Here is a 26,926-nt window from a genome sequence, read left to right on the forward strand (position 1 = left end):
TTTAACTGCAAGGTCTACATCTTGCTAAAAGAGTCATCTTAGTAATAATATAGTGATATCTAAATCTGTTGTTAATGTTTATGGGCTATTGAGTAATGACAATTACTGTTGGCCTTAGGTTATTTGTTGGTAATGTTATTTATACCCACTGCAGAAAAACTTTTTCACCTGCGTAGACATCCATCCATCCATCCATTTTCTAACCCGCTGAATCCTGAATACAGGGTCACGGGGGTCTGCTGGAGCCAATCCCAGCCAACACAGGGCACAAGGCAGGAACCAATCCTGGGCAGATGCAGTTATGTAATCATCCAATCATGTTGCACCAGCACAAAGCACAAAATCATGCAGATACGCGTCAAGAGCATCAACTAGTGTTCTCATTAAAAAGCAGAATGGAGGAAAAAAATGTGATCTCAATGCTTTTGACTTTGACAAGATTGTTGGTGCCAGACGAACTGGCTGGTTTGAGTATTTTTACAACTGCTGATCTCCCAGAACAGTCTCTAGAGTTTACACAGAATTTTGCCAAAAAACAAAATGCATTAGTGAGCGCTGGTTCTGCAGATGGAAATGCCTTGTTGATGAGAGAGGTCAAAGGAGAATGGCCAGACTGGTCATATCAGACAGAAAAGATACAGTAACTTAGATAACCACACTTTTCAACTGTGGTGAGTAGAAAGGCATCTCGGAATGAACAACATGTTGAACCTTAAGGTGGATGAGACTGCAACAGCAGAAGACCATGTCGGGTTCAACTCCTGCTAGCCAAGAACAGAAAGTCGAGGCTGCAGTGGGGATAGGCTCACCAAAACTGAACAGATGGAAGACTGGAAATATGTTCCCGGTCTAATGAATCTCGATTTCTGCTGAGGCACACAGATGGTAGGGTCACAACGTGGCACCAACAGCGTGAATCCATACCCCTAAACTGCCTTGTTTCAGCAGTCCAGACTGGGAGTGGGGAGGTAATGGTGTGTTGAATAATCTCTTGGCACACTTTGGACTGTTAATACCTATCGGTTATCACTTGAATGCTACGGCCTATTTGAGTCTTTTTGAGTGTTGTTACAGACCACATGCATCCCTTCTCTGGCCACAATTTACCCATCTTCTAATGGCTACTTCCAACATGATAATGCATGATGCCCCAAAACAAAAGTTGTCTTAAACTGGTTTCATGAATGTGATAATAGAACACCTTCGAGATGTGGCAAAATGAGAGATTTGCAGCATGAAGGTGCAGCTAACAAAAATCGGCAGAAATTGTGTGATGCAATTATGCAAAAATGGGCAAGAGTCTCAAAGGACAACATCTTGTATAATATATGTGATGAAAAATTGAGGCTTGTTTGAAAGCAAAAGGAGGCCATACCCAAATTTTGCACAGTGAGTATATACGAGCTTCAACAAATTAAATTATATTCTATGATAATAAAAGTATTTACAGCAAAAAATCAAGTCCGAGTTAAAGTACAAAGAAAAGTAGCGTGTACTATATAGCAACACTAGCATAACTGAAAATATTACAGACCAAGACTGACAAACAGGACTAAAATGTGTGAATGCTGAAGATTAACCCAGTCTTTTGATCCATGTCTAATGCATTCCTTTTACTTTTCTAATATTAAGAGCAAACATTCCAAACCTAACAGGGACAAAACTATTTTTTAATTGTAAGTACAGTACTCCAAAATAAACTTTAGATAAAAAAAAAAAAATCACATACCGATGTAAGTTCAGAAGAAGCAACCCAAATAACATCAACAAGCAGGAGAATGACAATTCCTAGAGCCATGCGCCTTCGCTGAGCTGACGAATTGCTCTGCGAGCTCATTCGATTCATGATAAATACCCACACCATCTGTAAACTGGAAGAAAATCAGAAATACAATTAGAAAATAGGAGAAGCCAATGCACTTTAAGACAACATGAACCACTATCCATTGATCTTCTGAACCTGCTTATTCCAATACAGGGCCCTTGGGGTAAATGGCGGTACCAGCAGCACCAAGTATAAGGCAGGGGCCTACCCTGGACAGAACAAAAGTCTATCATGTGCACATTGAGTTCTTCTGTGAGTAACACGTTTACAAATCTGAATACAAAATCATTACAATATTCTCTTCCTAAAAAATCTAAATTAGGTGTTTGAATGATAAGAATTTTAGTTATCTGGTTTTAAGTTCCCATGGTTCTGACTACTTTCAGTCATTCTTATCATAATGCGTTAATGCATGTGTGGCCACAAAGTCATTAGGCAACCGTTAGAGCAACAATCTGTTTATCACTTCAAATCTACAACCTAAAACAGCAATCTCAAAGAAGCAGCCAAAAATATAAAGAAATATCCTGCTAAATTAGGTACAAAGAAAAGGTGACTTAAAAAATCTAAATGGTCAAAAAAAGAGAAATAAATAATTTATCAGCTTCAACCTTTAAATACACACTACTTTTGCCAAGAAAGAAAGACTGGCAGGTACAGATATGTAAAAATGCTAGGTCACTGTGATACATGACAGTCACAGGTCGTACAAAGAAACAACGGTAAAGTCATTGCTAGTTAAGAATGACCATTAAATCTTAACAGTAAAAAATAGTCACTATACATGCTCTACGAAAGGAAGCACCCAACCATGTTCTGCGAATGGGCCATTACTACTGATAAAATCAATAAGTAATTTCTAAAAGCAAAATAAAAAGAAATCACATTGTATGTAATCTCCTTTGAAATACACTGCCTTTAAACATGCTGCCAGCTTTGATAGGTCCTTGCCATCTGGTACATTTCTACTGGCCACATAATGCTGAAGGATGACCCCAAACCTTCCTACTCTCACTGAAATTCAACTAATTAAATACATCCTTCTTACAAACACACAATGTCATAGCCTCATAATTAGTTTATTTTGAAAAGTACCAGCTATGCACTTCATGCCTGTCACACAATATTGTGCAGCAAAATGTTGGGAAACTAATAGATTCTCCCTCCTCAGGTTACAAAATATAAAGAATTAATAGATCAAGTACCCCATTCTCAAAAAAACCCATTATTTTAACAGGCTCTACCAGTCATCAAAGCTTCAACTAGTCACTCATTTTAAAATAGATAGATAGATAGATAGATAGATAGATAGATAGATAGATAGATAGATAGATAGATAGATAGATAGATAGATAGATAGATAGATATCTACAGTATCTGAACCATTAATGAATAAAAAGATTTTATAATGCACTATTGTAGTACTAGGGTGTTGTACCGTGTTAGCCATTATGAATGTAGTGAAAAGTCAAGCAAAAAGACACTTTTTATTGGCTAACTAAAAAGATTACAATATGCAAGCTTTCAAGGCAGCTCAGGATCTTGCCTGAAGAAGAGGCCCGAGTTGCCTTGAAAGCTTGCATATTGTAATTTTTTTTTAATTAGCCAATAAAAGGTGTCGTTTTGCTTGACTTTTTACTAATGCACTATTGGAAATGCACCTGTGTAATACAAAACAAACTGTTAAATTAATTTCAGACAATTCAGAATTTGTTAATAAATGTACATTTGCATCTATCCACAGTTTTTAAGTATGTGTTTTGTATATCTTGAGTGCATAGCAAATTTACAATAAAAAAAAAACTGCATAGCAAACTACTTTGTATATACTGTAACTACAAGTGAAGCACTAGCGAGTTAAACTGATTGCAGTACAACACTTTGGCCAGTAGGCTACACTATGTTAGAACAATGCAGCTTCAAAGCAACTGCAAACGTGTGTACTGTAAAGGTCATCTTTGACTTGCTGCAAATCTTGCCAACTGTTAATTCAGAGAATACATGTAAATTACCTTTATCTACATTACTGAAAATTGGACCTAGATAGATAGACAGATAGATATGAAAAGGCACTATATAACACATAGATAGATAGATAGATAGATAGATAGATAGATAGATAGATAGATAGATAGATAGATAGATAGATAGATAGATAGATAGATAGATAGATAGAAATCTGACTTGGCTAAAGACAGAATGAGCAATTACAGACACAACGAGGCATTATAAAGATGTATTGCCATTGGTATAAACTGTTTTTTGACACACTTCTGCTGAAAAATTTATTGACAGTACTCAATGTTAGCCTGTTACAGAGAGGATGTGCAGCATTTTTCATAACGGTACTCAGTTTAATTCTTATCCTCTCCTTTGCTACCACCTCCATAGGGTCGAAAGTGCATTCCACAACTGAGCCAGCCTTTGTAATCAGCCAGCAGATTTGGTGGGCCTCTCCTGAACAGATGTTACCAACCCAGCATACCAACTCATAATGACCATCACAGAGTTCAAGATTGTAAAGGATATCACTAACTGAGGAAAAAGGAGTCTGCTTTGCCCTTTCTTATACAGTTCCTCTGTGTTAGTCTAGCCTGTCATTGATATGGATACCCAAGTACATGTAGCACTGTACTCCTTTAACAGTGGCTGGGTATAAAGGCTCTTTGGTGCAGGAAAAGTCAATGTATCATCCAACTTGTCAACACAGAAACATCACAGAATTTCTGCAAGTGACATGACTTTCTATGATATTTATTTTCTGAGGTGTACAGGGCAAACAGAAAGGAGCTGGGAGTGTTCCTTGTGGTGCTCCAGTGGATGGAGACTGTTATTTTAAAATGAGTTGATCAAGAACCCTGGGACACAGTTGGAAACTTGTTAAGGGTAAATTTTGCACAAACATCAGGAAGTTTTACTTTACACAAAGAACGACAGACACTTGGAATAAGCTACTAAGTAGTGTGGTAGACAATAAGACGTTAGGGACTTTAAAAACTCGACTTGAAGAATTGAGTGGGTAGGACTGGCAAGCTTTGTTGGGCTGAATGGCCTGTTCTCTTCTAAATTGTTCTAATGTTACTCACATCTATACTAGAAACACAGTCCTTGAGAATGCATATCTCCCAGTATTAATATTTAAAATGTACAGTAACATAGTATGCACTACCTTAAGAAGAAAAAAAAAAAGTCACAACTGGTGTACTTAATTCTTGTTCTGGAGGCCAACAGTGGCTACAGAATTTACTGCAACCAATCTTGAAATCACAGGCTGATTTGCATTCTTTACTGACCTTTGCATTATTAGTACTGTACTACTATTTACACTTTTTAATTGGTTTTAAATACAAATACAGGAGCAAAAGTACTATACTCAAGCAGCGTTCAATATAAGGCAAGAAGAAGCCTTGAATTCAGTGAATGGCAACAATGAAGAATCTGTTGTCACAATGGCCATCAAGGACTACCACTGAAAACTATTCAACATCAAAAGCAGAAACCATAGATAAAAGCAATACAAAATCCTATTATTTATAAAAAATCAAATAAACAGTTGAAAATACACAGCACTTAAACATGGTTGTGGGCCAACTTTTTTCTGCCCTATTTCAATTTAGTCCAACACAACCCAAATGTAACATAAGTTAGTATAGGTTTTTCTGACTTTTTGTGCACATTTCAAATTTCCAGTCCCATCACCTGAAGTGGGACTGTCACATGTCAACTTTGTCACCACAAGAGATCCCTGCATTGTCCAAATATCTGTGAACAAGGAACTTTCCTGGGATATTTAATCTTATTAGTATTCTTTATATGAAAGAAATTAATGTTAGCCATCTTAACAATTAATTCTAGAAGAATTAACTGTTACAGTTTGTAATTATTGAAAAGAAACTTGCTTTTTCATTTTATTTGCAAGTTTTACATGATTTTTCTCAGTTAAAGGACAATGAAATTAGAATAAACGAGGAAAAACAAGTCCTGTGATTATACCAACTTACCAACGGTAGACAAAATATTATTAGTCAAATATGGGTTAAAAAAAAAACTTTAGAAGAATCTGGTGGAAGCCAACATTTCCCTAGGTAATGAAAGCATTCTGCAATACTCATAATTTAGAAAGTTAATGGCAGAATGAGATGAGTACTAGCATTAGACTTGTTTCTACTTTTATTTAAAAATACGGAATCTGTAACTTCAGCGTGAAAAAATATGTAAGAAAAATGCCTTAAATATAGAAGCTTCTTCTGTCCAGCTAAGCATTTTATAGCAAGTTTTAGCTTTTTTTTTTACGATTCTGATGACAACTGATTGAAATATGAAAGCTTAAGCATTATATTTATCTTCTGATTACTGACAGAGAAATAAAAAAATAAAAACAGAGAAAAAGTCAGTACCATTCAGTTGTTCAAGAGCAGTAGCAGTAATCGCAGAGGTACAGTCATGTGTACATAGAACAGTGATATTATTACTTAATACTACAGTAGTGAAACATGCAGACCTATGGTCCTAAAATAAAAGGCAATGAAAAAATAAGTTAAAGAGCTGTTGATACTTCTTATGTTTTCCAAACAGTTGTTTTCTTTCAGTTCATATGGAAGTTATAATGCATTTTATTGTCTGTGGTGGCAGATATGGAGCAAGCTGAACTTTCACATTCTTTTTTTCCCCACTATACATAATAAAAAGAAAAAAACAGGTTGACTTTGATCACATTGCTTATGTACCTTTGCTAAGGAGTGTTGCTTAAAGAAACTTTAATTTAAAGATTTATAAGCATATGCTTTCATACAGGAAGAAGTTTCAAGTGACAATCTTCTGAATTGTCGCCATGCAAATCTATTTCTTCTTCTTTCTTGCATGGCTCTATAAGCAGAATTACTTTTTGCTTGTCTATGTGCTTCATTATGTTGTCTTATTATTCTTTCTCATTCTTCGTCACTTAACTGCATTCTAGGATGTTGCTTCATGCTCAGCAGATGTCACTGCTCTTTTTTTTCCTGCCACTATGGTGGTTATTAATTGGTTTTTCGATTACTTTGCCATAAACACAAGACCACAGGTCACTTTGCTGCCCCTTATTTACATACAATAAAATCTGGTGTTCAGTCAATACATTACTTTCAGATGATTATGAATTCTGCACACGTATGTACTGTGTCCTGGGGGATTATCATCAGATGAGCTTGAAGGACCGTGTTTTAATTATAAAAAAATAAATACAATTTTTTCTGGCCATCACATTACCACTACCTAATTTTTTTTTTAATTTCCTGAAACACATCAGGCCTTAGATCAAGGTCCTACACCCATTAGTTCACAAGTTTTTGCATGACAGACCTTAACATAATTTACATATATATATATATATATACATATATATATATATATATATATATATATATATATATATATATATATATACACATATAAATTTACATACATATATATATAATATGTATGCATGCAAATGTGTGTGTAAAAATATATATATATATATATCTATATATATATATATACACACACACACACGGTGGTGCTTGAAGGTGAACCCTTTACAATTTTCTATATTTCTGCATAAATATTACCTATACCTCATCGGATTTTCACTCAAGTCCTAAAAGTAGATAAAGAGAAAACAGTTAAACAAATAAGACAAAAATATTATACTTGGTCATTTATTTATTAAGGAAAATGATTGAATATTACATATTTGTGACTGGCAAAAGTATGTGAGCCTTTGCTTTCAGTATCTGGTGTGAACCCCCAATAACTGCAACTAAACATTTCCGGTAACTTTTGCTCATTCCTGCACACCGGCTTGGAGGAATTTGAGCCCATTCCTCCGTACAGAACAGCTTCAACTCTGGGATGTTGGTGGGTTTCCTCACATGAACTGCTCACTTCAGGTCCTTCCAAATCATTTCGATTGGATTAAGGTCAGGACTTTGGCCATTCCAAAACATTAACTTTATTCTTCTTTTACCATTCTTTGATAGAACGACTTGTGTGCTTAGGGTTGTTGTCTTGCTGCATGACCCACCTTCTCTTGAGATTCAGTTCATGGACAGATGTCCTGACATTTTCCTTTAGAATTCAGAATTCATTGTTCCATCAATGAAGGCAAGCCGTCCTGGCCCAGATGCAGCAAAACAGGCCCAAACCATGATACTACCACCAGCATGTTTCACAGATGGGATGAGGTTCTTATACTGGAATGCAGAGTTTTCCTTTCTCCAAACATAACACTTTTCATTTAAACCAAAAAGTTCTATTTTGGTCTCATCCGTCCACAAAACATTCTTCCAATAACCTTCTGGTTTCTCCACGTGATCTTTAGCAAACTGCAGACGAGCAGCATTTTTTTTTGGAGAGCAGTGGCTTTCTCCTTGCCACCCTGCCATGCACACCATTGTTGTTCAGTGTTCTCTTGATGGTGGACTCATGAACATGAACATTAGCCAATATGAGAGAGGCCTTCAGTTGCTTAGAAGTTACCCTGGGGTCCTTTGTGACCTCGCCGACTCTTACACGCTTTGCACTTGGAGTGATCTTTGTTGGTTGACCACTCCTGTGGAGGGTAACAATGGTCTTGAATTTCCTCCATTTGTACACAATCTGTCTGACTGTGGATTGGTGGAGTCCAAACTCTTTAGAGATGCTTTTGTAACCTTTTCCAGCCTGATGAGCATCAACAACTCTTTTTGTGAGGTCCTCAGAAATCTCCATTGTTCGTGCCATGGTACACAAACATGTGTTGTGAAGAGCAGACTTTGATAGATCCTGTTCTTTAAATAACACAGGGTGCCCACTCACACCTGATTGGCATCCCATTGATTGAAAACACCTGACACCTCACCTTCAAACTAACTGCTCATCCTAGAGGTTCACATACTTTTGCCATTCACAAATATGTAATATTCAATCATTTTCCTTAATAAATAAATGACCAAGTATAATATTTTTGTCTCATTTGTTTAACTGGTTTCTATTTATCTACTTTTAGGACTTGAGTGAAAATCCGATGATGTTTTAGGTCATATTTATGCAGAAATATAGAAAATTCTAAAGGGTTCACAAACTTTCATGCACCACTGTTTATATATGTGAATATATATATATGTGAATATATATATATATATATATATATATATATATATATATATATATATATATAATACATACATACGTACGTATACACACTGTCTGTGTAAGCCCATGGTCCTAGAAACTATTGAAATCGTCAGAAATAAAATTGAAAGGAACTACTCTGGGCATCTCTCTTCTAGGAGGATTCGCTTTGCCGATGTGCTTGCATCTCTTGTACATTAGCGCCAGGAGGGAAAGTAAAGGGGATATCATTTTGCCAATGTCAGCGGCTAAGCAACCTTGTCTTTCTTCCTAGGTTTCGTTTTGCTGACGTGCTCGCATCGCTTCTGTTATTAGTGGATAAGCAAGTTTTCTGTTTACCCCAACCCCGACTCCACCTCTCACTTCCGGGGCGGACAGACACACACACTTCCACCCGTCGACGTTTATTTATAAGATATATGGTATATACAAACTAGCTGTGCTTCCTGTCTAAAGCAAGTTGAAATAAGCAATCAACATAGACCTCAGCATTAACGTTTGCAGTTCACTATGCAATGCGTGCCTCTGTTATATACCATTTGGTATGGGATTCATAAAAGCAGTGTCAATGTTTGTGATGTGCTATCTGTTGGAAAGACAAATGTAATGAATGGTATTACTAAAATGTTTGCAATGCGCCATCTGTTTGAAAGGAATAGCAATCGGACATATAGACAGATGCTTCACCTTTCATATAGGTGGACATATACATATTTATACACACATAGTATAGGTGGACATATACATATTTATACACACATTGTCTCCTAACTACAAATTTGAATCTATTGATACACTTTCTGAACGTACTTAGAAGTCGCTGGATTAGACCACTTGGGTAAACCAACTCCTTAGAGGCCAATTAACCTAAAATAATCATAACTGGAATAATAAAGGAATGCTAGATCACCTAAAGGCAAAATGTTGCCTTAACACTTGTATATGTTGTAACATGATCAAAAGCATGGCAAAGGTTAAAATGCAAAGTAATAAATGAGGAATAATAAAAGAGATTTCCAGTTATATGGAACTATTAGATATTAATAACGAACAAAATTAATATACTGTACTGGAATTTTTTACTGGAAAGGAGGTATCCGAAACGAACTAGGCAGCACTATTTGCCACTTTTTGCAGGATCAGATATAAAAGGCACATTATATTTCCGTCTCGGGCATACTATCTGATGACAAATATAAAGCAAAGCTTCTCTCAAGCCTTGTCTTGCACCGGCAATTATTTGAGATTAAGCAATCATGACTACATTTTGCAAAAGTTATTAAGTGCAATATGTTTCGCATCGTTTCCAAATACATTGTCATTTGACAAACATAACACCAGAACAATTTTACTAATCTAGAGATGCCATGAAAAAACATCGCAAATACAGCCTCCTCTACGAATTGCCGACTGTCTGGTACTGCTGTTCTGCTGTCAGAGCATTTTTTTGAAAACGACAGTGCGAAAAATGGTGTTTTAATAGGAAAGTCAATAACTAAGCGACATAAGTTAATGTGAATAGTTCAAAAAGCACGTGTCAAAATGAAACCAACCATCGCTAAAAGATGAGCTTTTAAATACCTGTACCTGTATTTTGCGGGAACCGTTCCAATTTCAGTTTGTAAACATTGACACCTTCCAACCCCTTCCCGTGGCTTCCTGACCATCTGACAAGAAATACTGCTACGTGGATGATGCCAAAAACGCGTCTGGGAAATGTAGTATTCGCCATTTCCGGACTTAACTCAAAGAGAGAAGGCAAGCAGTTAAATAAAACTACGTCTCCCATCATGCAACGCACGCTCGTCACGAGACCACGGAGGTCCTCGTTTCTCCCGCGGATTGACTTTGACCGGTTATACAGGGTCATTGATTAGGTGTGCCGTCTGGCTCGTCCCTTGGTGAAACAGCTGTACGTTTGTTTGCATTTTGCTGATTTGTTAATGCTATTAATTTTTGATATAGTTTTCAGAATTTATCTTAATGAATGTTAACGATCAGCTATCTTCTTCTTTCGGCTGCTCCCGTTAGGGTTTGCTACAGCGGATCATCTTCTTCCATATCTTTCTGTCCTCGTCATCTTGTTCTGTTACATCCATCACCTGCATGTCCTCTCTCACCACATCCATAAACCTCCGCTTAGGCCTTCCTCTTTTCCTCTTCCCTGGCAGCTCTATCCTTAGCATCCTTCTCCCAATATACCCAGCATCTCTCCTCTGCACATGTCCAAACCAACGCAATCTCGCCTCTCTGACTTTGTCTCCCAACCGTCCAACTTGAGCTGACTCTCTAATGTACTCATTTCTAATCCTATCCATCCTCATCACACCAACTGCAAATCTTAGAATATTTAACTCTGCTACCTCCAGCTCTGTCTCCTGCCTTCTGGCCAGTGCCATCGTCTCCAACCCATATAACATAGCTGGTCTCACTACCGTCCTGTAGATCTTCCCTTTCACTCTTGCTGATACCCGTCTGTCACAAATCACTCCTGACACTCTTCTCCACCCTGCCTGCACTCTCTTTTTCACCTCTCTTCCACAATCCCCATTACTCTGTACTGTTGATCCCAAGTATTTAAACTCATCCACTTTCGCCAGCTCTATTCCCTGCATCCTCATCATTCCACTGACCTCCCTCTCATTTACACACATGTATTCTGTCTTGTTTCTACTGACCTTCATTCCTCTCCTCTCTTCTCTTCTCTCCTCAACCTGCTCCGTACTATCGCTACAGATCACAATGTCTATTATCACAGCTATGCAATGATTATTTTGCTGTGCATTATCTATGTTTAGTGGTGAGCTGTTAATGGGAAAAGCTGCCACAGACTAGCCTGTAAATAATATTTGCCTCTGGATTACAATCAGCAATTACCAAGATGACATAACCTTACTACAGTAGCTACTTCTAAGCATTATGTACTGGCCATAAAACCTGAGCAAATTATCTTTTAAGTGTGGAGTAAACAGGAAAATCACTCAATGAACTGGGATTCAAATGCTTATAAGAACATTGTCCATGTATCCATCTAATTTCTAACCTGGTAAACCAATTCAGGATTGTCTGCCACAATCACATGAAAGGTAAACCAAATTGTCATGAAGTTTCTGTCCATCGCAGAGCACACACACACCTACACTTACTCTTAGAAGGCCAGCTGAGAGTCATATTTTAACCTAACAGGCACATGTTTGGGAAATGGGGCAGTGGCTAGTGGGGCTTTATGCCAATTTCATGATTTTGGTCAGCAGATGATTGCCCTCTTGTGGCAAGTTCACTAAACTTGAAATGGTCTAGGGAATACTGAATATAAAAAGACAATAAATAGTAAATACATACTGTAGCACTGGCAAAGAGTGCAAGAATGGATTCTCTCCTCTTTACATTGCTCTTTTAATTGGCTCACTATTCCTGAAAGGATTGCTCGTCATTGTCACATTAGATGGAATTCTGTTTGTGACACTACAGGCTTGCTGTTTTTATAGGCATCCCTGCCAGTGGCTTGGAAGCTGCTCATTTGCATGATGAAATGCCATCTAATACTTTGGGTACCTCACCACTGGCTGATGCAACTGGTATGTGGAGTTACTGTATATATAGCCCTCTCTTCAAAATCATTGTCCCCAATGATCATTTCCAACTTCATGAAATGACATAAAAGTCTTTGAAATGGTAGGGTGGTCGTAGTTCCTGCTACAGCCATGTGGCCAGTGACAAAAGCACATCATTAGGGGTCTTGAGTGCTTCCTCATCAGGTGGCACAACAGGGATGTTATATGCTGCAATGTCAGATGGCATGGCTGGGTGTTGAATTCAATGCTGTCAGGTGGTGCAGCAGAGGTGTTAAACACTGCACTTCCACGGGGGTGACCCATTGATTACAAATGAACAGGCAAACCTTCTTGTCTGAAGCTGCAGATGTGCCGGTCTCTCAGCTGTTTTCTTTCACTGAACTGACACTGCAAACACCATTCCAGGTCTAGATCTAAGTTTTGAAAATTTCCTTCTATTATTGCTCTGTATTGACTCTGTGATCTTCCTCATCCTTTGTCTGAGCAGTTTTACCACTGGCCCTGCTTCGGTGGTTTTTATTAAAAATCAAAACCTCTCACTCATATATGCAATACTAGTGAAACAGGACAGTGAGGATGTCATGCTTCTCCCTCCCCTCAGCCCGCAGCCTCTGTCTCGGATTAGCGCAAATATATTGCTCCTGCAAGCAAACTATGATTCTTAGCATGATGAGAGAAGTCACAAAATTAACTGTAATGTTCAAAAATATTATAGAAAAAAACCTGATCTAAATCCGTTAAGTAGTTCTCTCATTCGCTAGCTAAGAAAATTGTGTAAATCAGTCTAGAGCACCATAGAGTACTAACATTCCCAGAAAAGATGGGAAAACGTTTCTGGATCCTTCTCACAAAATACACACTATTCATCTGTCCATTTCAATCGTAAATCAACGCACAAGAAAAAAACATTAACAGGATAAATTTTATGTATCAATTTAAAAGCTTCCTCTTTAACTTTATTCATGATAAAATATTTATTTGGTATTAACCAAATTGTGTTCCAGTCAATATCACCAAACTCAACATTCCATCTCACATGTGTGATGGTTGTAGATGACTGGGAGGAATCTTCCCTAATACTGTATATCTATTATTACATTTGGACTTTTTCTTCTTCTTCTTCCTCTTTTCCGCTTCTACGCCAGGTCAATGTGCTTGATCAGCCTTTTTTATACAGCTGGGTCCTGCACCTCCTCACCAGTCAAGCTCTTTTCCTTCAGATCTTTTCTTTAGTTTATCCATTCACATTTCCTTTGGCCTCCCTCACTTTCTCTTCAATTCCCATCACTCTTCTGCCCACATATTCATTGTCTCTCCTCATCACATGTCCATAACACTTCAACCCATTTTCCTGTAATTTCTTAGATATCTCCTTCACTTTTGTTATACTTCTGATTGGCTCATTTCTTATTCCACGCATCCATCTCCACATTCTCATTTCTCCCACATTTAACTTCTTCTCCTGCGCTCCCCCTTTACTACCCAAGTCTCAGCTCCATACATCATTGCTGGTCTTACCACTGTTTTAGAAACATGACCTTTAACCTTCACCTTCATTCTTCAATCACACAATACTCCTGAAACCTTCTTCCAATTGTTCCTGTAGGATATTTCTGCATGTAATTTTCCATCTCGGGCTACCACTGATCCTAGATATTTAAACTTATCCTGTCTTTTCAATAGCCCTCCCTGCAGGCTAATAACTGAATAATGATTATTATTACACCTTATATTTTCTGTCTTCTTCCTCTTTATCTTCAACCTGCTATCTTCCAAAGCCTTTCTCTATTCTTCCAACATCCTATCCACTTTCTCTTTTGTGGTGCTATACACCACAATGTCATTAGCAAAAACCCTGCATTGGTTGGGGTGGGGGTGGTTTAGGGGTTGGGGTTCCTAATATCCATTTCAACTAACAGAAGGGATGAGGTGAAACTTGAAATATTTAAAATTGAGACTCACCTGATAACCAACTATCTGCATCAAATTTTGTGGGATACAGGAGGAGATCTACTGTGAAGCTAATGAAGCATCAGCTTCAGGGCCCCAAATCCCAGACTGGCCCCATAAGCAACTTTAGTCCACATTGATTAAACATTTTGGGTGTCTGCTGTATAAAAAGATTTTTTTCATAATAATATTAAACATATAGTGTAATTCAGTACAGCAATATTAATCAACATTTGAGATGCACAACTCCATGATTTTCTTCTAGATAATATACTCTATGAGCCTTTTCAGTCTGGCTTTCGTACACAGCACAGCACTGAGACAGCTCTTCTCCATGTAGTCAATGATCTTCTCTGGTCTGCAGATTGCGGTTCCTTTAATATTCTCCTCCTTCTTGACTTAAGCACAGTATTTGACACTGTTAATCAGGAAATTCTCCTGTCACATCTCTATGCCGTAGGCATCTCTGGCTTAGCCCTTCAATGGCTCACATCATATCTTTCTAATAGGCAACAGTTTGTCACACTCGGAGGGCAATATAAATCCTCCACCTCACCTGTGTTGCTTGGTGTATCTCAAGATTCAGTCCTTAGGCCATTATTTTTTCTGCTTTATATCCTTCTTTTAGGTCAGATTATTCGCAGACAGGGCCTTACCATCCACTGTTATGCAGATGATATACCGTTATATCTTAGTACAAACTCCCCTACACATTCACCTCCGAGCACACTCACTGACTGCATCACTGATCTTAAGCTATGGATGGAAAATAACTTTCTCAAACTTAATGCCAATAAAACTGAAGTGTTACTGGTAGGTCCAAAATCCCAACTTTCTAAGGCATCCAATTTCTCTATTTCTGTTGATGGTACACTTGTCAAACCTGCTCCTGTTGTCAGATACCTTGGTGTTTTGTTTGATTCATCACTTAACTTTGAGCTACACATTAGGTCTCTTTCCAAAATTTCAATCTATCATCTCTGTCACATCACCCACCTCCATCCATTTCTGTCCTTTAATGATGCTCAAACTCTGGTTCATTGTTTCATAATATCTTGTATTGATTACTGTAATTCCCTATTCATTGGCCTCCCTGCAAAATCTATACAGAAGCTACAGTATATTCAGAACTCCACAGCTAGAGTCCTCATCCACACAAAGCGTTCTGCTCACATCTCCTCTGTTCTTTCCCAGCTTCACTGGTTACCGGTTCCATCAAGGATTAAATTCAAGATTCTGCTTTTCACCTTAAAAGCCCTACATAACCTTGCCTCCCTCTACCTCACTCATCTACTAGCTCCTTACACTCCTTGTCGCTCTCTGAGGTCTTCGAGCAGTAATCGCCTTACTGTCCCACGCACAAGACTCTCCACCTTGGGAGGCAGGTCCTTCAGTGCTATAGCCCCTAAACTCTGGAACTCTCTTCCTCAATCTCTCCGAGATTGCTCCTCTTTCTGCACTTTTAAATCTCAACTGAAAACTTTCCTCTTCTACGACCTTTTGTTATCTGTGTATTTTTTTTTTTATCTCTGTATGTAAAGCGACCTTGGGTTTGTGAAAGGAACTCAATAAATGTAACTTATTATTATTATTACATTTTAAAAGAAAAATTGTGGTGAGCTGACATGGAATAACCCAACTGAAGAAGACAAAGAAGACAAAGTGGTTACCCAGACCTCTTTGCTGGTTGTGAAGGGGTCCCCATAACAGTTCAAGCTTCAGGGCCCCAAAAATTAGGGCTGTCTTAATGCATGGGCACGCTGGGCAGTTGCCCGGGGGGCCTCATGAGCATAGGGACCCCATGCTAATCTATGTATGTTGTGACTTGCTGAGTGGTTGTGTAGGTATAGTTCTCCAGTGCACTGCTTTGCTCGGGGGCCTATAATGCTGTTAAGACGGCCCAGCCAAAAATGTAGATCGGCCACTGTAGGATAGATTTTCTTATAAAACCAAACTCATAATTCTTTAAAGCTCAGTAATTCTAATTATTTGTTAAACGGTCTCACACATAGAATGTTATTTTAAAATAGATTTAAAAGAAAAAAAAAACATAAATTTATTCTGGGATTGTATATCCTTATTACCATCCTCGTCTTCTCTCTCTCTCTCGCTCGCTCTGTAGCGTCGCCGCCACCGCCCGCTCGCTCCCTCAGTCGCTCCTCCCCTGAAAGCGCGTCGTTCGGCGCTTCCTCCGTCTGAGTGCGGAAGTAGAACTTGGCCGTGCGGGTTCAGGGTTCCGCCTCTGGACGGTCGGTCAGACAAGGGGCTCCTCAAGCAGATTACACCTTTTCCCACCTTGTACAATCGGATCCACGGGAACGCCGAGACATGGCAGGAAGGTTGCCGGCTTGCGTGGTTGACTGTGGAACGGGGTAAGACGTGCCTTTTCGCGTTTGATTTTTCTTTTTTTTTGACAAGACGGGCGAAGAGGAAGCGGAGGTGGAATGATTTGTATGGAGTCACTTTTTTCTCTCTCTCTTCTAGGGTGTGTGTGCGTGTGTTTGTGTTTTCGTACGTTTCTGCAGCTGGCTTGTTCTTGACCAAGGTACCCATTTGAAGTGGTTCGTGCAAGCTTTTGCATTTAATTAAAATGAGGAGGACCTATGCAAGGTGCACGGCTGTTTGAGATCGTTTCTTTACACATTTGTCGCCAATAGAATAGTGTAGCCGCGGGGAGGTATTTGCTTTCATCATCAGAAAGTCATCTTCTTCCTGCCTGGGCTTTTTTTTTTTTCTTCAATGAACGGATCCACCCATAACTCGGTACGGAGGATTCCGTCTGTCGAGCAGAGCCGGGGACCGAGTTGTGTGTGACACGGCGCCCTGCCTACATGCCACTAAGCTGACGTATACTGTGCGTCTTATTAAAAAAAAGTTCTCATGTGGTTATACATCTTATTATCAGTGTTCTCGTTTTTTTTCTTTCTATTAGGCTTCTTATTTTTTTTTTAAAAAAAAGCAGGCTTTTGGTTTGAGCAGGCGCAGAACAACTTCCTAGTCTTGTCAAAAATCTCTTCCTGCTTTCAAGCGTTTCGCGCAATGCCTTATAAGGCGTTTTCTTTCCCACTCGTTATAATTTGTGCTTTTAAAGACGGCCATTGGTTGACGGTCGAATGTGGATCACAGGTAACCGTGAGGTGGGATTTTTGCTCGAAACGGAACGGGGGATTGCGAGATTGTAGCGGAAGTAGACCGATGTTTTTAATGGATGTGTTTTAAATGAACTGTCATTGCAGTACCGGGTGCAATATATATATATATATATATATATATATATATATATATATATATATATATATATTACAACTACACCCTTGCGAAAAATCAAGTGACATTTGAGGCTCAGAAGCGGCTATAAGTTTATGGTGTTAGTTTCAGGAAATCGCGCTTTCAGTACAAAACCAAACGAGTTAAGCAGCCACCCAAAGCAGCGTTTGCGCAAATCAGGAACCCCACAGAAAGAGAAACCATCCATCCATTTTTTAATTGCTGTTTTAAATTCGCTATATGTTTTGGACGGAGTGCCAGTGCATTACAAAGCCACACTGGACCAACTTGGTGGCACTGTGGTTAGCACCGTTGTCTAGTGCTCCGGTGCCCAAGTTTAGTCCTGGGGTACCGCTGGGATGGAAGGGGGTTCATTCCAACATGAGTCACAAATAACGGTTCAGAAATTTTTTCTTTTCATATTTTGCATTTAGAAATACACGTGTTAGTATGTTCACAGGCAAATAAAGTTCAGAAATGTGCATTTTTGGCAAATTCTTTAAATGTTAGCTTTCTTTTACCATTTGCCCATCTAGGGTGCATGTCTGAAAGAAATCAATATGTATGCTTTATGAGGCATTAAAATATAAACAATAATAATATTTAAATTTCAAATGCATTTTGGCCTTTTATGACAGAGTCTGCTGTTTAAAAAAAACAAAACACTGAAAAGAGCATGGTTTACCTACTAAATGCACAAAATATTAAGGTGGTACCTTGAATCAAGCTATGTTTTCTAAGGTGTCAAACATTCCATGTTTTACTACAGTGAGAAATGCAAAATACAAAGACACCCTGTGTATAATCACAGACCTGTGTAATACAAGTATGAGGATACCCTGCAAATACCAAAATCTACAGATGCTCCCTTTTAAAAAAAATGGCATAGTATTTGCACATCCTTCTGTATTACTTTACATCGTCTATAGATTAATTTACTACAATGTAAATGATGCAAATACAATGCAAATAGTTGTAAATATTGGATTGTTGTGAGCCACTTTTTGATCATGGGATGATATCTCTCTATAAAAAAAAATCCTGTGACGCAACAAAAATTTCTTGAAGATTTTTTCAAGGCCCGCAAGATTAGACTTTTTTTCAAGTCACACCCTCCTCTCAACCATATTCACTTTGGCCATGAGATTTTATTCAAGTCACGCCCTCCTCTCAACTATTTTCAGCCATGCACACGGCAATCTCGCTTCTCTTTAGTGTGAATGCTTTTGACAGACACAGTTTCTGCTCTCTCAGCTCTTATGAATTTTAACGTTTTCCTCATTTTAAGTTCCCAATTTAAGAAGACATATTATGTCCAAATCTTATTGAAGAATTTCATCAGGAAAGGTTATTAACATAAAAAATGAGTACACGGGCAATCCTAGCACCGAAAAACGATGAAGTCAAATTAGTTAATGGCAAAAATGACGATTGGTTACACAGCAAATTGGTTAAATGCATATCGATAGACTATGCTGAAACAGTTGGTGCTGATCGTGTGGAAGATGAAAACATAAACTTACAGTCTCCTAAAAAATGTCTTCCGCTGCACGAATTACTGTAGAAAGAAGGATGTTTCCAACAAAGGTAGTGTAGTACATCTTCTAACATTTCACAACAAAGAAGATCTTGATATGCCATTCGTATTAAAACATTAACAGTTTCCCATTAGACTAGCTTTTGCAAAGACAATTTACAAATCTCAGAGCCAAACGTTTAAAAAAAGTAATTTTGTTTAATAGAGGCAAAGAAACGAAATTCAATCACGGGCGGTTATACTTTGCGTTGTCACGATGAAAGTCCAAACACAGAGTCACAGTTAGTCCCTGTTCCAATCATCACACTTGTTTCAAGCATGATTTGATACTTCATCAAGGGACCCCCACATCCACTACAAGCTGTCACAATTGCATTCAGTTCACCAAGGTGGACCTAACAACATACCTCCCCTTACCCCACCACAACCCCTGCTATGTCAGTCTCACTCATTTCATGAAGGGGACCCCCTCCCTCCTGCCGTCGGTGCATCCCAAAGACACTTTCATGAGAAACCCCGGGTTAGGGAGTAGTGACCGGAAAAACAAGTCTTCCTGTCTAGTAGAGAAACAACCATTGTAGCCTAACTACCTAGTAGACATCAGCAATGGCGTAATATTTTGTTTCTTTCCACACTTGCTGCTTTTGTTCAATGACCTTATAGAGAAATACATAGAATAAAACAGAATATTTACTGTATAATACAAGTACATTTTGGAAAATATGATTATAAATTGAGAAAATTATAAATTAATCTGTAACACATATACACACACATTGTGTTAACTCTCACCAACACCTTTTGTTCTTCTACCTTAAAAATCCTTGTACAATTATGTTGACGATGATAATGATGGTGATTTCTGTATGGTGCCTACAGTGTCGATGTCAGAAGAACCAAGTTCCGATCACAGACGTTGACTCTTTGGAGTAGGCTGCTTCAGGGTATGCCTACACATCACTTCATTTGCGTGGATTCGGCGCAGTGCTTGGCACGCGGCAAGTTCAAATTATTATTTTTTTTTTTTTTGAACCTTTCTAGATTTTTTTTTTTTCTCGAATATTTTCTATTTGTTGGTTGATTGAGTCCACTGGTGCAGATGTCCGTCTCTATATATTTTATGTCTAAATAGTCAATATTTTTATTCTCCCTTATTTTGCTAAATGCAGTTCTACATTTTAAACAAACTACAGAGAAACAGTGTCTACTTTGAAAGTTTGAACAATGCACAGATGTCCTTTTCAGTGTCATTTGGAAGTTTATAGAGCGTGCCCGTTGATGTAAGAGGTGCATCAGTGACCATCAGGATATGCACAAAAGGGACCCGACAGATGTCCTTTCTCTTGGACCAGCTGTAAGCCTTAAGAGTGATCGTGAGGATGTATAAATACCACTTGTACATCTTAGTCCTTCTTTGATGTTGCATGAATATCGCCAGTCCACTGCTACTGGTCATAGACACAGACAGCATATTTCCCAGGAACTGTATCTGTGAGACAGCTGTTTACAAGTACTATAACCTGCCATGTTTGATGTCTGCTAAAAACATTCTGTTTCCTTAGGCAGCAGTGGTGCTTCTGTCCCATTTTGCAGAAAATTTTGGTTGTTTCATTAGATATCACTTTGGAGATATTTGTAATTGTCAACTGTCTCCACTGCTTGGTATTTGTTGATTGTTTATTTTGGGCAAATGGTGTTCCTTCAAAAATTGATCATTAGTTTCTTAAGTTTAGGTGCAGAAAAGACTCATCACACCAATTAGCCAAATCATCTAGCACTGGACCATGCAGTTAGACATGCATGTTAGTTAGGTTTGTGTGCGGTTTCATTTTGGCCAAGTATGGGTGTTTGTGTGAGTGAACTGGTACCCTGTTCTGGCGTGTTCCCTGCCTTGCCCCGCATTCTGCCAGGATTGGTTTTGCCCCACTTATGACCTTATATTGAATTTCTTGAGTTTGAGAATGTGATTTCTTGGTATGAAAGACAATCAAGCAAGACAAAGGTGTTTTCTGTTGGTGTTATGTCTTATTTTGAATGATTAATTGTAAATTCATACAGATTTCTGTAGCTGTAAATGGAAAGTGTGCTATTGGGGGAAAAATGACATCATTAGCTGCTGTACTGTATATTAAAAACTGCAGGTCTGACATGAAGATGTCATTTTAGAAAGCAGAAGTGCTGTTGTGACTCATTTGTGTGAATGCTACATAAGGTTGAGTTTAATGCAGTGTTGAATGTGTGCTCTTTGAAGTGTGAGAACATTTCAATCAGTTCCCCAAAATAGTTAGGCCTGTGTGTGGTAATTTTTGGCATGCTTTATTTATTTATATTTATTTTTATTTTAACCAGAGCTTAGAGGAAAGGATCCTTTTATTTTATTAAGTATTTTTAAGTGCATTATACATTAAACAGTTGTGGAGTGAAATATTACACTGATACACAACCATGTATTAAGTTTCTCAACTGACTTTTATTAATATAAGATAACCAAAGACAACCCAGGTAGCAATAATTTCAATATGAAGGTTAGTCCATTGCAATGTAAACTTCCTTACTCTGAGTCGTTTTAGATCTGCCAGTCCTATAATGGTACATGTCTTGTATTTGGAAGGAAATGCACGTGAACACAGGTGGCCACATGTAAACTCCACATAGACTCCATAGCTACATTTAATTGGAGGTTCAAAGGATATTTATTTCATAACTTGCATTGTCATTTATCATAACTATTTTTCAGTAGATCTTGCTTGAAAGAAAGAGTTTTTCTCATTATGGATCTTCATATGAAAAAAATGAATAATAAGGAAAAAACGCTGAAGTATATTAAGGGCTTCAGAAACACACTTGTTTTATTTTAAAAATCTTCCAAGGGGGAAGCTTTTAGTGTATTGTTGTGCCAGTGTTTTTATTACTTAATAGATGGATAGATGTTCTTCATTTGCTCCCCAAAGGGAAATTAAAACTTTACAGAAGCTCAGGAAAAATAAAAAAGCAAAATACAGTAGAATCCTGATTGTCCGCACCCTGTCTTACCAAGGATCCCCATTATCTGAGGCGAACAAAATGTAATACAGTACTTCCCTTAACTCATAAAAGCTTTGCCGTAAATACTGCACCGAGTGTGTATATACTATACTTTTAACCTTTTAGAATGTGGACGTGACTCACGCTCTCGGCTGTTCACCGTGTGTCACTAGTGGTGACCGTCTACACATGCTCTGAGGATTCGTTCAATTAAGAATTTTTATGTTTTTACATTTTAAAGTTGTGTAGTAAACTGCCGGTGGGAACTGCAAACCCGAGATTTTCTGGCTAAGAGGCGAGTGCTTTGTGGTGTGAGCTAAATGGAGAGCTCCATCCATCAGCCACACAGAGCACATCTCTAACCACAATGAGTGGTCTTTTTATGTGTCAACCCCCCACCTCCTCTGTACAGCATCGCCTACCAAACTACATCCATTCATAGTGCAAATCCTGTCTCTATTGCCAATTGAAGTGCTGTGGACTCGCACCACGATGCATCTCTGTTTGAAAATTTTAACCTTGATGTGCTGTGGACCTGCGTTCTCTGGCTCACAGATGAGCTCTTTGTGACATGAGCTAAATGGAGAGCTCCTTCCATCAAATACGCAAAGCCCGACTCTTACCACTTTGAGCAGTGCGTTTCCCTGATGATGTCACCTGATCACTCTGGGTGTCAGCCACCACCTTCACTGTGTAGTGTCAGCATTACAGGAGCTATCCAAGGTAGCATCGGTCCACAATACCTCGGATAATTGGGGTTTCACTATGTATGTATGTATGTGTACATTTTATATATATATATATATATATATATATATATATAATATCTACGCAGTTGGTCCTCTGTAACCTCCGCTTAAACGATGATACGATGGGAAACAAATAGTTGTTTTTTTTTTTTTTTCTTTTAACCTCCTCTTTGCTCGATCAGCTGCTGGATTACTGCTGTTGCCGTGCCATTTGATCTGCATCTCGCGCGGTGCTACGAATATTTAAAAGCCTGCACAGCAGCTGTCCTACTCTTTGTCTTTTATTTCCAGCCCTGGGCGTGGTTAAATCTCTTGGCACAAACTCTTGTCTCATGGGATGTGAATTCTTGGTAATTATTAGTTTATAATGTATTTATTTATTTTATTTTATTTTATTTATTTTTATTGATTTTTATTGTAATCATTCCATACACACAGATCAATTTTTTTACAAAAAATAGGATTGAAAATAAATCAACCCCCAACCCTGAGAAAGAGAGCAAATCATTTAAAAAAGGAATAAGAATCTGAAAATCTAACAACATCACATTAAAGTCTGATAAATTCTGAATAATACCAAACATATATATTTAGGTTTTAAAATAAGCCCGATTTAAACCAAGACAAAAAACATGGCATAAAAAGTTGCACAAGATCGTTGCAATTTTAGGCTTATGATATATATAATCCTAAGCCTGAAAGTGCAACGATTTTAAAACTGAACGAGTAAAGTAATGAACTTGAATTGTTTCATTTTTACCAACTCTGACTCCACAGCCCTGGTCATATTTGACTCCTTCTACATTCCCATTTGTAGTAATAGCTCTACAAGCTTCCCTTTTTATTTTTTTTAAAGTTTTTCATAAATTCCAGTTTTATTCTGTGGCTAGGTAGATTTGATCTCATGTAACATTATTCAGTGAACTTTTAGGGTATTATAAAGCAGTAAAATATTTTTGTTCAGTCAGTTTTACTTGCCTTTGAGACTCAAAAAAGGAAGTAAGAGTTTTTCTTTATTTTTAAACAGTAGTGTACAAAAAAGGAAGTGGCTGTACGTTACCATTAAACTGACACACTATATTGGAAATGAACCAAAACTGTTTTCTCTGAAGTAAAATACTAAATGGTATTTTGTTTTCCATTAAGCATCTTGTTGTTCCTAGTTAATCTAATGTTGCAATATCAGGTAGTTGAGCAAGCAGAATAATTTGCAATACCAAGGTGTTGCAAGCTAAAATTATGCAACAAAAATATAAATGTTTTAAGTAGTAGGTCTTATTTACCTTCTTAAAAGCAATAAAATAAGTGTTTATGTTTTAAATTATTAAGTATTGTGTTTTAAATCTACAGGCTATTATTCCCCATTTATTTGACTGAATGTAACATTTTATGCCTAGTAAGAAGTACCGTTCACTCAGTTCATCCTAATATTTTACGTGTGAAAGCATATTTCAAGCATCTCTGTATTTTTCTCATAGGAATCTGAAGAAGTAGGTGGCATGGCCAGAAATGCATATTGTGATATAATTCTAAATTCTTAACAGTGTTATGAGCACCTTGAGCATGGGGAAAGGCTCTATATAAACAAAATGTATTATTATTTTTACAATATTAAACTTAATAGTCATCAGTATAATATGCAGAAGATGCTTTTCAGACTGAAACATATTTTTTAACAAATATAGTAATGATTTTTTGTGCACATAAACTCTTGTTAGTGCTGTGCTACGCATATGGCATCAATAGCAGGTATTCCACCTCTCAGGCTTAAACCAATGAAAGCGCAGCTCCTTTCTCCCTCAACACACTGCCACTGAGAAAGGCACAGCTTTATTTCAGACTTCTTTACCCATTTCAAATTGTCAAATTTAAATGGACATACGTTGTCAAAACTGCTTAATTCAATGCAAAGTTATAGGGGGACGTAGCCAATCAGATTGAACCATACATAACTCTTGCCAATATCCAGTAAATTCCTTTTTGTGTTTTTCTCATTTTTCCACACCTGCTTATTATAATACAGTTTCACAGATGGTAAGGGTCCATTTTGGCAACACTGGACTCAGTAAATCCTGGATGGACTCCTATCCATTTTTTATTTATGTTGTGTTGATTCTTCTGCATACATATTTGGTACCATATTTGGCGCAAGTCTTATGCCATTGTTGCATTAAACAACTTCTAGTCAGAGTGGAGCTCAAGACTGATAATGGCATTTTCTGCTCTCATCACTTGACAATGTCAGATTACATGCCTAGCCTGTGAGATCAGATGACTGAAGGTAACATTCCAACACAGTTTCACATTTCCAAAGTATTATGAGTTCTCCCTTTTTCATGACTGCCAATAGACATGCTGCCTGACAGAGCTGGTGCCCTTGCAGGTTTTGCAGGTACGGTGCATTCAGCCACAATTTTGCTTTCTTTTCCGTTGTGTTGTGGCACTTAAAACACCTGACATCAGACAGACGAGTGTCTGTTCTATTTGTCAGATCCAAAACCCCCAAATTTCTTACTGCTTGCAGCTGCATTTTACGCTTTATATTTCCTGGGGAGTGATCATTGGTTGTCAGCTCTCACATGGAGACAAGCCCGCCACTGCAGCTTAAGTAAGTGCAAGTCATAGACTGGTTGAACCAAGTCACTTGGGTATGTAAAACTATGCATCTCGCTAAGATTGTGTGAATGAAGTCTCCGACAGGGAATTCACTTGAAAAGTCATGTAATTTGACATGGCCTTTAGGCCATCAAAGAAAATTATTTTTTAAACTTTATTCTTTATTTGCTTGTGGAAACCCTCTATAGCCCGGGTGTCGAACTCTGGTCCTGGTGGGCCGCAGTCGCTGAAGGTTTTCATTTTAAACATCATCTTTGTTAGTGACCAATTTTTGCTTGACTCGGGCCCCTTAGTTGTCTCTTTTTCCTTAATGAGCAGCCAAACAATAATGAGCCATCATGACCAGCTCACCTGTACCTATCACACAATATCTGAAAATAAAGAAATGGGATACTCTCGTTAAGGTTGATCTCTCCGGTCACCAAAACAGCTTGACGGTTTTCTTAGAAAAAACAGAAAAATCAACAGCTTTGGAAAATGTCTCCTGTGGCAGAATGAGAGCAACAACAAGCCTTGGAATTAAATAACGGGTTTAGTTAACAGCAAGAATCAGCTTCTCATTAAGAGAATGGTTGGAGTGAAATTGGATGGAGTTTGAAGCCCCAGTTTAGCTGGTCATCTCTTGGCTTGTTTCACATCTCATTTCTGTTTGGCTGTTATTTAATCAAAACAGGAATCAGTTCAGAGGACTGAATCCTTAAAAACAGGGCTATTAAAGTGAAAGGAAAAGAAGTTAATTAGCAGTGTAAACTGGTCACTGATTAGGGAAAGGGTTAGAATGAAAACCTGTAGCTACTGCGGCCCTCCAGTCCCGGAGTTCGACAAATAAATATTGCTAAAATAAAGAAAAAAAAATTAAAAGCCAATATTTTTCGTGACCTTCCTTAGAATTGCAGACTAAAGTGGTTCACTGTAATGTGTTGCTGTATAACATCTATATATATATATATATATATAATATTTATATATATATATATATATATATATATATATAATTCACTAAGGCAAGACAACAAGGGGCGTGGATTCACTAAGCCGCCAACAAGTGAGACACCTATGGCGCACACAGGAATGAGCCACGCCCACCAACTCCAAGACCATTGGATACGACGACAACTCGCAGGGCCACGCCCACCAACTCGGACGCAACGACACAAAAAAAATGGCGTCATATATGTTCGTCTATCGTAAAGGCCACATGCAGTACAGGTCAGGTTAATGTCATGTACCTCCGAGCTACGTTGACTGTTCA

The 26,926-nt window shown here is 38.0% G+C and overlaps 2 protein-coding genes across 5 annotated transcripts in view; one reads left to right on the forward strand and one right to left on the reverse strand.

Annotated features, from left to right (window-relative positions):
- Window positions 1-10,638, reverse strand: part of LOC120530788 (solute carrier family 35 member F5-like) — a 51,878-nt gene extending 41,240 nt beyond the window's left edge. For all 4 annotated transcript variants that reach the window (XM_039755398.1, XM_039755396.1, XM_039755397.1 and 1 more), the window contains exons 1-2: window positions 10,544-10,638; window positions 1,730-1,871 (exon numbers count right to left, since the gene is read on the reverse strand). In XM_039755398.1, coding sequence (XP_039611332.1) covers window positions 1,730-1,871; window positions 10,544-10,623 — 222 coding nt within the window. In that variant the 5' untranslated portion in view covers window positions 10,624-10,638. The remainder of the gene's footprint in view (window positions 1-1,729; window positions 1,872-10,543) is intronic.
- A 6,043-nt stretch (window positions 10,639-16,681) lies between these two features.
- LOC120530790 (actin-related protein 3-B) overlaps window positions 16,682-26,926 on the forward strand; it is a 53,752-nt gene continuing 43,507 nt past the window's right edge. Inside the window, exon 1 of the mRNA XM_039755399.1 lies at window positions 16,682-16,853. Within this exon, the coding sequence (XP_039611333.1) occupies window positions 16,810-16,853 (44 nt within the window). The 5' untranslated portion in view covers window positions 16,682-16,809. The remainder of the gene's footprint in view (window positions 16,854-26,926) is intronic.

This window comes from Polypterus senegalus, chromosome 6 (genome assembly GCF_016835505.1).
Source record: "Polypterus senegalus isolate Bchr_013 chromosome 6, ASM1683550v1, whole genome shotgun sequence".
Classification (NCBI taxonomy): Eukaryota; Metazoa; Chordata; class Cladistia; order Polypteriformes; family Polypteridae; genus Polypterus; species Polypterus senegalus.